General features: G+C 32.0%; 1 protein-coding gene across 1 annotated transcript in view; it reads right to left on the bottom strand.

The window, feature by feature from the left end:
- The window catches only part of LRP1B (LDL receptor related protein 1B), a 2,056,943-nt gene that overhangs the window by 111,367 nt on the left and 1,930,587 nt on the right, over positions 1 to 14,989 (bottom strand). Inside the window, exons 78-80 of the mRNA XM_051990638.1 lie at positions 11,287 to 11,510; positions 10,161 to 10,267; positions 1,269 to 1,385 (exon numbers count right to left, since the gene is read on the bottom strand). Coding sequence (XP_051846598.1) covers positions 1,269 to 1,385; positions 10,161 to 10,267; positions 11,287 to 11,510 — 448 coding nt within the window. The remainder of the gene's footprint in view (positions 1 to 1,268; positions 1,386 to 10,160; positions 10,268 to 11,286; positions 11,511 to 14,989) is intronic.

Here is a 14,989-nt window from a genome sequence, read left to right on the forward strand (position 1 = left end):
AATCATTATCTCTGTAACAAATCACATACAAGGAAATATAAGACATGGAAAATGGACATATAGCATATGCACTAAAATTTAATAGATAGCATAGATTACTGAATCTACATCACATTTTTTATCTTAAAAGATATGTCTGAAAAAAGTAATTTAACTCATCTAACATTTATTTGGTTTTTATTTTTGTAACTGCTAACCAGATGGCAATCTTGATCTTTTCTGAAATTTCATATAATTTTAAAGGTATGATTTAATTATTTATTTTTGTCTTAAAAAAATAACAGCTGAAATATAAGCTTATAATAATCAGTATTACTCTGATTATAATCTGTTAGGGATGTTTTTTTCTCACTTTAAATAGATACAATTTCAGGATAAATTAATTTTTCCTTTCAAAATATTTATTTGTCAAATTAACATTTTAAAATTATCAACAGTAGTTTATGTTGAAATTTGTTATTAAAAAACACAACAAATATTAAGTTTCAAATAGTTGAGCAGAGGAAAGTTAAACAAAGACAAAGGATATAGAGGAAGATGAAAAGGAAGGCGAGAGGGAAGAGAGGAAGAAAAATGACAAAGAAGAGGTGAGGAGAATGGTGGAGAGAGAATAGTAGGACACAGATGAAGTAGACAGGAGGGGAAAGGGAAAAAAAGAAAAAAAAAGGATAGAAGAAAGGGAGGAGGAATTGAAGGAGGAGTAAGGGGAGAGAAGATGAAGGGAGAGACCTAATAATGACTGATACTAGCCTTTGAAAATTACAGTTTTTACCACTCTTCCTAATGATTGAAATTCTGACACCCAGAGGAGCTCTTTTTTAAGTTAAAAAAAAGCCACAGAAAGTTATCATTTAATTATTTTCTGTAATTTAGCATTATCTAACAGAAGACTATTACTAGATAATGTCAGTATAAAAACTGTCTTCATCCTCTTTTGTTTGTCTATTGTCTAGGGCAGGAAAAGTATAATAGTAATAAACTTTAGTTTCATAAGTTTAGAGCTAGAAGATAACTTATTGGTTATCTAGTCTTCCATCTCAATTTATAGGTGAACAAATGAAAACCCAGAAATTTATCTAGCAATTTGTGCAAGTTTCCAGTGAGCTAGAAATCAAACTCAAAATCTCTGACTCCAAAGCTAACACTTTCCACTGTCAGTGAACTGCTTTTGAAAAAAAATCCTGAATTTAAGACCATACAAGTTCTTATGAATTAAAATTCTGTCTAATTTTGTTTCAAACAACAAATAATGGAAACATTCTACAAACCTTGTTTGCTGCTTACAGAAATTACTGAATCTGAGCCATCAAACAGAACACTGCCAATGACAGATAGCTCAAAGTCAGCCCAATATATGCGTTGACTGAACTGATCAACAGCCAGCCCTGCAAAATAAACATACAAGAACAAATCAAGGAAACGTATCTGAAATAATTTTAGAAATTAGTGTTCTTTCCCACTCTGCCTCCCAAACTTCCATTTCTAACTATGAATGACATTATTCCCTCAGGCAACATAGAATTAGATTTTCCATCTGTCTCCTTGTACAGTGAAATTTAGAAAGCTTTGATTCATTCAATGCTTCACACATAGGCGCACATTTTAAATATTTATCCCTTTACCTGACTAGCAGTAGCCAACAAATTAGTATAAGAGTGATAAAAAGGTCATCCCTACAACATCAGTTTTCTTTCATATCTATTTATTACTTATGACTTCATTTTCACTATCTTGGTAATAATAAAAGAAATATAATGTGTCTTATCTGTAAAACAAATATCAGAACCTATTTAACTTATGACAGAAATATAGAGAGGATTTATGATTTTGTCACTGAGGGAAGCTTTTGATAGGAGAATTTTCTAAGATATATAGTTGCTAAATGAATTGCCTTGATTGATTCATATAGCTAAGAAGTATCACAAGTAGGCTATTACTTGGCTTTTTTACCTCTCACTCTATATAACTCATAGTTGAGTTCCTTTAGGACATCATTGATCAGCATTTATTTTGCATCAAATTACATTAAAAATATAATTTCATCCACAAATTGCTTATCTGCAAGAGCAGTTATATTGTTATGTCCCAGTTCTCTTTTATTGTCCTGACTCAGTTTCCCTAGTTATCTTGACCCAGTCTTGACTCAGTTTCTCTAATTGTTCTACTTCACTTTATAATTATCAGCTCAAAGCTCAGTCCTGAAAAACCTCTCCTCCCTCTTTATCAGAATATTTGATAAGGATAAAAGACCTTATGTTTTCGAATTCAGAATGATGCTTCCCATCCCAAACTATGGAATGTCAGATACCATCTTATCAAGATGCCTCCCCGCATCTCCAGTGGCTCACCCTATGCTGTCAGAGTCCTGTTCCCACTCACAGCACCTGGATTCCTCTCCTGCCTTAATCTACCCCGAGTCTGAGCCACAGGTATATAGATCATTGAGAACTCACATTGTTTTGCTAGATTCTTGGAGATGATAGTCTCATTCAACCCTGGGACCAAACCATGGATCCATTTGGTCCCAGTAAATCTCTCCCTTTAAATAAATTATTAAATACTCTCTAATCTCTGTAATGCCTCAGTTTCTCCAGCATTACAATATAAGGGGCCTCAAGTATATGTTTTGTGGTTTAATATTGTAAAGCAGACATATCTTATTAAAGAGTACCGAAATTATTAATAACCAAATTTTTAATGAAGGTCCTTATTATATTACATTTATCAACAAGCTGAAATTAGCTTTTTAAAAAGCAATTACTCAAAAAGTTTGAGTGGCACCCAATGGTGGTATTCCAATGGTATATAAACTTTACCAATCTTTAAATCCCCCACTGCGTGGCTCAAGCCTTCCTCTTGAATATGATTACTTAGTGAAAGTACTCTTAATGTTTTTCATATACAACATTATGTTTCTTCTACTTTCATGCTCTGGCAAAAGCTGCTCCTCATGCTTCTCAAAGTCATCTCTCAGACTCTCCAGCCTTAGCCAAAGGTGAGTATAAATATCATTTCCTGCATAAGGACATTATGACCCACAGTTCCCTATGACTCTGTGAAATCAGTTTGTATTTGTTTCATCTGTACTTTCTATTTGTTTATATGATTATTTGTTATTTCTTCTGAAACTCCTTGAGGGTGGGACTATTTCTGTTTTTGAATTTCTAGCATCTAACACAACACCTGGGACATAGAAGATCCTTATTAAATGCTTTTTGATTGATGCTATTTGAAATAGGCTTCACTTTTGCATTAGAGGTATTAGTGCTAGTTAGTGATTGATATCTTAATGGAACTGTTGAAAGTGTTCATGAATTTCAAACTACTGAATTTCATAATAAGGACCTAATTTCAAATATCTCCACAAAATGTCAATCAGGGTTGAGAAACAGAATTGCATTTAAGCTATTGATTACTTATCTAGCCTTTATGGTAGATGTAACAATAACTTTCTGATTCATTTTTCTATTCATTCTTTTCTTTTGTGGATTTCATCTCTTTAGCTATGATATATGACTACTTTGAATATATTAGATAGTTAAAGTCACCAAACATGGCAATCAATTAACAGAATCATTAGTTGTATAGTCATAACCTGTCTACCTAGCAAAAGGATTATGGTAAGAGATGTTCCTTAGTTTACATTAATTGTGTTCTCTATATACAAGCTGTCTCTCACTAGAGAATATTAGTTTCTTGTGAGTAGGATTTAGTTTACTTTTATCTTTGGATTCTTAGCATACAGGATACAATTTGCCATATAATGGGGTCTTTTTACATGCTTTTAATTGATTATATGGAAATATGTACTGACAAAGCAGAAAAATATAATTGAATCTTCTCAGCAAAGAGTTAAAAAAAAAAGAAAAAGATAAATCATTGCTTTTTCCAGGAACTTAGTAAAACATTTCAGAAATACTGCCTAATCAGCTTCATAACAATAGCTTGATAGGTAATTTAACTGGTCTGCTTTATTGGTAATTGTTTAGCAATTAATTGCTACTTGGATATATATTCATAGTGCCTTAAAGCCATCAACACGTGAATCAGAAAATGACACACTTCCTATGATTTTTATTATATTTTAGATATGTTGTATTAGAATGGTTGAAAACATTTTTTTCTTTCTATTGATAAATGTGGTGGTGAGTGGACAAATCAAAAAAAGCTATCTTAAATAGCTTTTTTTTTTCCCTTTAGAAAGAATAAATTTACCAAGGAAGAGGTAAAGAAACTGTTTTCTATACAATTTAAATAGATGTATAATTTTATCAGTTTTAATAACTGAAAAAAGTTCTCAAGTAGCATATTATAATAGCATATATAATTAAAGTGGTTCAAGAAATACTCATTTATATCAACTTAGGTCATTACTGTATGACTTTATGGAACTATATCCAGTTTTTTTTAAAAGCTTCTATATAAAGCTTTTAGATGAATGGCATTTATATTCCAAGAAAGCCACAAATCGATGACTTTGATTTTTCCTTAAGCCTTTTAATAAAAAAGATAGTCTTTTAAATTAAAAAGTTAATAAAGGAACCAACAAGGTTTTCCTGTTAGAGAGATGATAGTTAAGTTTGTAGGAAGAGGAAACATCACTATTATGAACCTTCTATCTTTAAAATGAAATATCACATTTCCTTTTGTCTTTAATAAAAGTACAATAATAGAAAGGGGAAATAAAGCATTCGACTCTCCCTAGTACTCATTCTTATCAAGCCTTCAACTGATGAACATTTGCAACCAATTCAGGAAGAAGAAAGAAGGTTTAAAATTACAGTTCACTCTTGTTCTGAGCATAATGAAATAACCCATTGGAAAAAAAATGTAGAATCTATAGTTCATTTAATTTTACTACTTCATAATACTGATAATAATTATATAAATATTTTAAAAATCTTATGAGGCCACCATTATTATGTGTCATCATATGCCAGTCACTTTTGAATCACTTTTGACAGGCTGCAACTTTCCATGGGCCTTATGTTATTTTCCCTCCCCTTTCAATTTAAATTTTATCTCCCATTTTGAAAAAAATTTTAAAAAGAAAACATTTAATTAATAAAACAGAATTTTCTGAGAAATAATTATAAGATTCAAGGGAGAATTCTAAGAGGACAGTAAAATTTCAGAAATATGACTTGTATCAATGACAAAGGAGGGTTTTGTTTGGGGAAGGAGCAGTAGATGATCGAAATTTATCAATTCTTTGCCCCTAGACATGTCATTTCATCTTTCTGGATCTCAGTTTTACCATCTGTAACTTGAGGATGGTAGAACAAATGATCTTCAACTTCCCTTCCAACTTAAATATATGCGATTATGGTTTTTAAAAAATGGACAAGGTAGCAGTATGCTAGAAAGCTATATCAATGCATTCATAAATTTCAAGGAAACAAAAGGAACTTAAAAGAAATATTAAAATGGTAATATGTTTTCCTATAATATTTGTACCATTATGGTTATTACTGCTTGTACTTTTATGAAAGTAGAATCCTCCAATCCCACCCTCATTTATTATTTTTTGAGATGTGAAAGATAGTTCAATTCACAAGGGCCTTTCCCCCAAATGTTTTATAAGCTTCTCCTACAGTGCCTAATATGTTAATTGAATGAACTCATGAATAAATTAGCAAAACATTCTTTAAAGTTTAATCTATGCTAGTCCATCAATGATCTTTTGCTTACCAAGAACAAAAGGGTTGAGGGAAAGCAATCAAGCCTCAGAACTGGATTCTGGCCAGATTCATTCTGCTTTATTCAGAAATTGCCACCACAAATTACATGGGTCAGAGAAAGAAACATAAACAACCTACTGAAGATTGAGGAAAGTGGTATTTGGGGATTTGGACCACATTGATGCTATTCAGTAAATAAACATTTATTAAATATATTAAGATCAGGTGTGCTAGTAGAGGTAAAAAAGGTGAAATAAGGCACAAGCTTTACCTATGTAGGAGGCAAAATAAAAAGATAGTGTTAAATTAAAACATTACATGGTAAATATATTAAACAGAATTTTAGGAAGGCTTGTGTGGGAAAGCTATTACTAATAGGGATGGAAATCAAGGGGTAAGGGGTAAGTTAGACACTATTGATGATTTATAGTGTCAAAGCAGGGGAGCAATTTTAATATGGAAATAAGTGAAATTACAGTAAAAAAAAAAGTGGATTAAAAAAATAGGGAAAAGTCAATGGACAAAGAGCCATGAGAAAAGTAGAGTAGATTTAGTTGTGAGTAGAGAGAGCTGCAAGGCCCTGCTCTTTCAACTAAATAGACCACTACTGGAGGACCAAGCTCAAGAAGGCTGGAGAATTCTTCCTCTTCTACTCAGAATATGAGTACCTAGAACCCTAGAGCTCAGAGGTTCAAGGAGTGATTTCTCAATTGAGAAGCTACCACAAATTTCAATTTATCAAAAGAGAAATCAGCTCACTTTCATGGATTTTTCTAGTGATGCTTAGCAGCATTGACAGAATTAGATGTGGAGTTACACACTACAAAACACCAAGGGGTTGTAAATATCTTGAATTCAAGGGAGGATTAACAACAGAGTTTCATTTCTGCAAAGGGGCCTTGCCACAGCAATCTACTACCTGCTACATGGGATCCACGATTCTGATTATAGGTTTTCACCCATGATACTGGAAAATGCCTATCTTCTCCAGAATTTTCAATGCTATACCAACAATTCCTCCACCTTTTTGTTCCATATCTATTCACCCACCATTGTCTTGTGAATTTATCTGTGCCATTTGAAACTTTTACTATATTATTCCATTCACCATAATTCCCAACTTGTGATTCATTCTTAACTTTTCACTCCCCATATCCAATTAGTTGCCAATTAACTCCATATCTCTTGTATATATCCCTTTCTCTCCATTCAGGCTCTTTCATTAAATTTTACCTGCACTAATCTTAATATCCTTAACTCTTCAGTTATTGTGCAGCATTAATCAAGTGACCTCCTTACTAAAAAAATAAGTAAATCTTCAGTAATTCCCTATTATCTCTAGGATTAAACACAAATTCATCTACTTGAAAAAAAATTGTAATTTGGGTCATGGTTACCTTTTTAGGCATATTTCCATCACCCTGTTAATATTCCAGTAAAATTGGTCTGCTTATTATTTTTCTTATTAGTAATCCCATATATAATATACATTCCTTTCTTTCCTATGCCAAATATGTCATGGCTTTTTTCAGAGTTAAATCAAATAATATTTTTTCCATGAGGGTTTTCCTTATCCCTTCAGTTGCTCCTCTTGTCACAACATTATTTTGTATACAAACACACATACCTACATATCTATATGCCTATATGTATACTTACACATATATTTACATGTAGGTACCTTTATATTTACTTATGGCTACACATGCTGTTTAGACTAATAGAATCTGAGGGTCCTGAGAATAAGAACTCTTTAAAAAAATTTTTGGCATTATCAGTGTCTGACATAGCTCCTTGAACACAAAAGACACTTGATAAATGCTTGTTGAAGTAAAAACTCCCTTATATCACTGAAATTTTAAAACAATTTTCCTCCTATGCTTTTTACCTTAGTAAAAAGCCTATTTCCCTCCAAAGCATATTATTCTTTTCAATCCTCACTCCCAGTGGTTAATCTGACTAAAAAGGTCAAAATTAGTAGAACATTTGATTTGCTAACTACTTTTGAATTTATACCATCCCTCTTCCTTACAATGATCATTGTTTTTCTTTAGAAGGTTTTTTAGCCCTCTTATATCACAATATCCATTCTGGTTATCATCTACTGACTTCTAGATCATTCCCATAACTTTGTCAATGACTTTATTATTTGACTCATGGTTTTCCCTCTCTTTAAGCCATCTTTTGCAATAATCCTGAAGAAGTTGGATATTCCTAAAGAAGATGATACTTTTATCAATTTTGTTCATTATACCCTACACTTTTAACAACTTCCTTCTCAAACCTGGAAAAACTGGCATGAATGAATGTTGACTGAAGTGAGCAGAACCTGTATGTGGTAATAGCAACATTATATATAGATCAACTTTGATACACTTTGCTCTTCTTGGCAATTCCAAAAGACTCATGATGGAAAATACTATCCATATCCAGAGAAATAACTGTGGGGTCTGAATGCATATAAAAGCATATTATTTTCACTTTTTGTTTGGTTTTATTTTTTTGTTGAGACAAATGGAAATGAGGAATTGGGTGAGAGGAGGTGTAGCATAGAATTTGCATGATAACCTACAACAGTTCAGAGCTAACTGGGATGTAAGGACTAGGGCCAGGTGTAAAAGTGTTCATCATTTAGTGAAAAGTGACAGTCCTTAAAGAATATATGCAGCAGGAGATGGGAGGTCTGAAGCCAATAGAAGGGTTGTTCTTTGCATTGAGGTTCTTCATATCATATTTGGGAAACTGGACTGTCAACAGGTGATGGAAATTGCTTTGTGCTGACACAGATGGAAGTGGCAGAATTGGGGCAGATGGAAGACGTCTGCTATACTCCTGAGAAACCTTTTCTCAGGGGACATGCTATCCCAGGAGGAGATGGAAGGCACAAGATTCTAGCAAGAAGTCAGTTTTTGTTTTACCTGAGGAGAAGGAAGTGGTGGAAGTAGGAAGTGGTAGATTCATTGAACAGAGGGAAGATAACTGATCTTGTTCCCAAAGTCTTTCCTTAAATGGAGTTGGAAAGCTTAAGGTTCTAATATGCATCTGCTATGAATCACAATTAAATTCAAATTTCATGCACTTAGTAGCTGCATAACCATTGATATACCACTTAACCTCTGTCTGCCTCGATTTCCTTAAATGTAAAATAGGTATAATAAAAGTATCTACCTCCTAAGATTGTTGTAAAGATCAAATGGAGTAATGGGGTTAGCATGGTAACTGACAAATAATAGATGCTTAATAAAAGCTTGTTTCCTTCCTTCCTTCCTGACTTTTTGCTGCTCTTGAACAAGAGTTAGTCATTTTTTCCCCTAATTTTTCTAGTCTTACTTCATAGTAGGATTAATACTATTAATGCTACCAAGCATTACTAGAAAATAAAACAAACAAACAAACAAATAAAAAACAACATGAAATTAAACTGATTTCTTTTGTGACAGATTCATACTATGTGAACTCGGGCTATCCCTTGGTTCTACTTCTACTTTACCTTTATTATCTTCTTATCTCATTCCTTACAATTACTGTAATAAAACCTTTTTGAAAAAAAAAAGATTTATTATGCATACATATATAAGATGTGTGAGGATGTTCTATTTTCTCCCAGGATTTAGGATGACAGACTCACTACTGAAAGAAACTCTTTAGATTAAACTTCTCAGACCACAGTGTGGTGACTGTATCTCACATTCTGATGGGATGATGAAGCTTTGCTGAGAATTCCTTTGAAGAGATGCTATTAGACAAGAAGAATGTGGCAACCAGAATATTGGATCCTTGAGGGAAGGAGTAGAGAAACATTGGAAAAATACTACACATGGACCTTACATCACTTTCTTGAACTTCAGCAATGCTTTTGGACCAGGATGGTGGCTGTGGGGCCAAAGCTTCTATATGTTGCACTTATGTAAACCACCAGACTGAAAAATTGAAGAGAATTGAAGAGACTGCACAATATCAGACTTCAAGCTATAATCAATGCAGAGAGTATAACTTCTGTCCTTCTACTACTCTCTTGAGTATGTGGGGTGGACTCAATGGAAAGCTGATTTTCAAACTTGTTTGGTAGTATGGGACTGATAAACACTGGTACACTAAGAAAAACAAAAATATGTTCTGTGCCTTCAAAGATTTCACATTCTCTGGACACAGTGCTAGGGACTGGGTTGAAAATCCAATAATGAAAACATTTCTTGGTTTTATGAAGCTTACATGTTATATTCTACAACTTGATTAAACATCACAATGTAGATAAAATATTTGATTTTATAGACTGGTAAACAGAGAATAGTATTAATAAAGCTACACTAAAAATTATTTGATTACCAATAATGAAAATATAGTGCTTTAGATTGTTGGTAATTGCTACCCTACTTTTCTGCAGAGGAAAAAACAAAAAAGATAAGCAGAATTAGAATCTAACGTCTAACATCATGACATTTATCTCACCCTTTAGAAGATATGAAAAATGCATTATACCTGTAGGTCTCTGTAAATTCTTCTGTACCAAAATCCTTCTTAAAGTACCATCCATGGCTGCTTCTTCAATATGAGAGTGATCCCCAACAACAGTCCAGTACATCATCCTAAAAACAGAAGGTAAAAAAAGGTGAGCCCTTTGTGGTTCTGTGAGGTGTTAATGCTGTTTGTCAGTGACATTTCTCAATGGATTAAATAGTGACACATGATTTGATGTACAATAATCAATTGGGAAGATTACCTTACAAGCTCAGATTAAAAATATTTCTGCCTTTCTGGGCATCTATCTTCATGTAATGATTTCTTATCATGAACTCATTCTGTCTACACCCCCTTAGAATATTTGGCCTATTTGAAATGTATATCAAAATGATTTAGTATTTCCAGAAAGGGAATTAATTTTTTTTTCCAACAGAAGTGATTTCCTCTTGTAGGAAGAAAGGTGCTCCATAAATCTAATAAATAAATAAATAAATATCAAGGGTTGACTCAATTATTTAGAATCTAACTATATAATTTAGGGCATACAAAGAATCTTTATTACTATTCCAAATACTTTTCCTTTGGGTCTTTAGCTAAGTATTTACATTTCTACCTGAAAACAAGAAAGAAAAAGAGAGATGATTAAGCCAATGAATTGAAATCCTTACAAGAATCTCTTTCAAAATGTTTAATGAGGATGAAGTTGAAAAACAAAATAAAATTTGGGAGTTATCTTTGACTTTTGCTCATCAATGCTTAATTCATCATTCATTATCAAAAGCAGCAAAGTCATGGATTCTACTGAACTGGAAAAGTTAACATCTCTAAAATTCAGTGTTAATAATAACTATTGCATTTGCTAATTAATAGCTAGTATACATATTTTCTTGTTTTATTTCAAAAAGATAAAGTCATTGAATGTCCCAGTTGTAGGAATCTTTGAGCCATTAATTATATTTTGAGATACAAATTAATATGACAATGATTTACATATAACAAAGAATGACTATAATAGAAATTTAAAACTTAAAAAGAAACTTACATAGAATATTTTCCAAAATAAGGACGTTTATAGAATAAATTTAAAAGCCATATAACTTTAAGTGGAAGACAAAATTTTAAAAAAATATATTATATGACTTACCCTCTTTTAGGATTGACAGCAATGGCATAGGGTTCTCCAGCCATATTTGTAAGGAGCCGGGTACAATTGGGACCATTTAATTGTCCCACATTTATTGAGTATCTTAAACTAGTCCAGTGAGTCGTGTAATAACTGAACCAATGCATTCTAGAATGATCTGTCCAGTAAATATTGCCAGCAATCCAATCAACAGCAATATCCCTAGGTCTTTTGAATTCAGGACACTAAAAAGACAATAGTTAGAGAAAATAAAAATTAGACAAGTAGAGTGGGGAATTCATCTGTTTCTATCTAATGAATTTATCATTGAGAAAGTCCAAACAAATATTTGATGTAGTGAGTCACTGATATAAATTAACCTAAAGAGAAGAAAGAGCTTCTCCAAATTTTACAATCTAATCAATACCAAGAACTTTATCATTTTAAAAAATGCTCTGCTGACTCTCTTTCTTTCATTTCTCTATATAACCTGAAGTTCCTAATCTTTGTCTTTTATTATTTATAACTGTCTTTTATTATTTTATTATTAGAGAGAACCTTAAAAAAACCAAAAACAACAAAACCAAAAACAAACAAACAAAAACCCCAAACACCTGTAGAAATAAGAATGTTTTGTGTATTATCCATAATGCTTATTATATCACCTTGGAATATTGCTTAATATTGTTTTAAATTCTTTTGGGCGAGACATTAATGAGAATAAAAAAGACATGGGAGAAAGGAGAGTAAAAAAAAAAGAAGAAAATTTGTACTGTAGACTCCATGCAAGAAATTTTTCATTTATTCATCAGAAAGAACAATTTACTTATACTCAAGTATATATAAATATATCCATATGTAAATATAGATAGGTACAAATATACCTCTAGACCTATATACAAATAATATGTGGATGTTTAATATCTAAAATGAAAAAGAATTATGGAAGGCAAAATAAGAGTACTTAGTCTGAAAGTCAAATAAACAAATAAATAATTGTATGAAAAAGATCTTATTGGTATGCATGGATGACTAATTTTCTTTTAGGGAGATCAAACATCATGACCTGAGTAGCAAACACAGCAGAGCCATAACTAATGCAATGTTATCAGGGTTTTTCCAGGCAGTCCATACTTTGGGGAGGAGGAGTTTTGCTTCTTCTTAAAGGACTTTTGGAAACAGCCATCTTAATACCATATAGTCTTCTACTATGTTGACTAGCACTACCTTGTCTAAAACGTAAAAAGGAACTTACAGCTAACATTATCTTGTTTCTTTAAATCCATTTCAGAAAAAAAAAAAAAAAAACAAAAACAAAAACAAAAAAAAACTATCACCATGTTGCCTGTCTCTTTTAGGTCAATTGTTATCTTCCCTAACATTTATGTGAATGCATTTTAGTCGTAGGGTTGGATGTTTCCTCCTCTCCCAGTGCAACATGTGTTTTTACTGTTTTATTATCTCACTTTTCTTTATTCTTTTCCCCTTCTGTTACTTTTCCCTCTCCCATTCTCACAGGTGAGAGAATTTCTAGTTATGGCTTTAATACACAGCTTTAAGAGAACTGAAGATATAGGAAGCTTTAGGATTTAATAAGGAGGAAAATGAATTATATTTTGGAGAAATTTAATTATCATTAGCAGTTGACTTAAAAAAAGGAACTATGGGAGAACTTTCCTATAAAACAAAGCCAAATCAGGAATTCCAGAACTCCAGATAGCACAGTGTAATTTAAGATGAGAATGGGTTCCTGAAAAACATCTATTAAAAAGGAAATGTGGACTAAGTGAGGCATATATCAAGTAGTCAGGGTCATCTGAATGGGTATACAACCTTTTTAATGACTTAACAAACAAAATTCTATAATTTTTTCCAGGTTCTTATTTTCCTCTATTCTAAAAATGTGTGCAATCTATTCAGCATTATTTCAGGGTTAACTAAAAGATGAATGCTGAGCACTCTGAAATAAAAAGTGTTTTAGTCAGATAAATAATGTTCGTAGATAGGAAGTACACAGGGATTGACCCAATCAGCCCACAAAATCATTTGCAACTGCTTTGGTATCCCTTAAATTGACTGATATTTTTTCTTAGGTTGACAGCATTTATGTAACATTTACAAATAAATAAATCACCAAGGAGTTGAGTGCATGCCAATGTGAACCATAAATTTATATGAGATAAAATTTTCTTTTTGCTATTGAGGTCCTGTTTTTTATTTTTTAAGTCAAGTAAACCAAAACTTTAGTATTCTAAAAAAAACCTTGCATATAATCCATGTAGACAATTATATGTTTTCTTTATTATGTATATTCATTTATATATCATATTCTATTGTAATGGTAAACATTCTGAACAAATATTTAATATGCATTTCATCTCTGCTATATGCAATGTTTTCATTTTGTTTGATTTAAATTTACAATGACCTAAAAATAGCATATATCTTATTTACAAAGAAAGTTGGCAGTTTGGCAATGAAACAACTTGATTCCTACAGATTGAAGCTTATGGTCACCTTCAACATTTTTTAAAGGACACCAAAGAATAAGACTATAACATGATAGAATATCGAATGAAGAGCTACTTCCTGACCAATCCCAGGTTGGATCACATTGAATTAAGGGATTTTTCAACAAAGCATAGGAGATAATTATGTAGTAGCTCTTTTTCTACAATTACTTCCTGGGGCAGAGAAATGCTAGTGACACATAGATACAACCAAAGAAACATAGGAGATTGGGACCAAGTTATGAATCAATTTTATCTAGAGTTGAGAATATAACAGTGAATTATTACAAATCAGCAGCTATCTGGTAAAAGAACTAATTTTTTTTAAAGTTAAACAATTTAAGTATTTATTGATTGCTTACTAAATGCTACCATGTTTGACAGTATAAGATATACAATATGAGTTATAAATTAAGACCTAGTCCTTGACCTTAAAGATCTTATGATCAATTAATGTATAAAAGATACATTTTCCCCTTGTGTTTAAGATATATAACAATATAACAAACTTTTTCATGGACCAAAATTAGGCTTGGCATGAGTAAAAATGTAAATTAAATATTTCTAAATTAGTTATATTACATAAAAGGGCCTGCAATGAGTGGAGGAATTTTGGGAGGAGATTTATAGATAGCCGTTTACAAAGTATATATACCAAATGTACTATATATATACATTAAAGGAAAGAAAAGGTAAAAGTACAAATAGAAGAAAACTAAGTGTCCTCATTTCAGGTAAGAGAAATAGAGGAGAAAAAAATCAAAATAAGAATATCTAAATCTAAATTAAATCCTCTGAAATAGTTAAATAAATGAGTGGATAAAATTGAGCACAAGATACTTGCCTCCTAAGCTTATGCAGGAAGCTGACAGGACACTGAAATATGTGTTCTAATGAAATATGAAATTTGTCATTTTTAAGAGACAGTGTAAGCTGGTGCTTACCCTGACTGCAAAAACCCCTGTTCGTGTTTTTGTACAATGTAAAAAGCACATTTTGACTACATCCTTCCAGATAGATGATTTCTTCCCTAATAACTTATCTGAATGTGCAGCCAAACTTTGGGGGCCTGAGGCATTCTTCTACATCATAGTAGTTGAAAAATATTAGTCAAATACATGAAACTCTTAAGTATTAGAGAGAAAAAAAAACCTGACAGGATGATTGCAACAAAATTAGAGGTTACTACTTCAAATTATGAATCTTTCTAAGCT

Source organism: Antechinus flavipes, chromosome 3 (genome assembly GCF_016432865.1).
Source record: "Antechinus flavipes isolate AdamAnt ecotype Samford, QLD, Australia chromosome 3, AdamAnt_v2, whole genome shotgun sequence".
Classification (NCBI taxonomy): domain Eukaryota; kingdom Metazoa; phylum Chordata; class Mammalia; order Dasyuromorphia; family Dasyuridae; genus Antechinus; species Antechinus flavipes.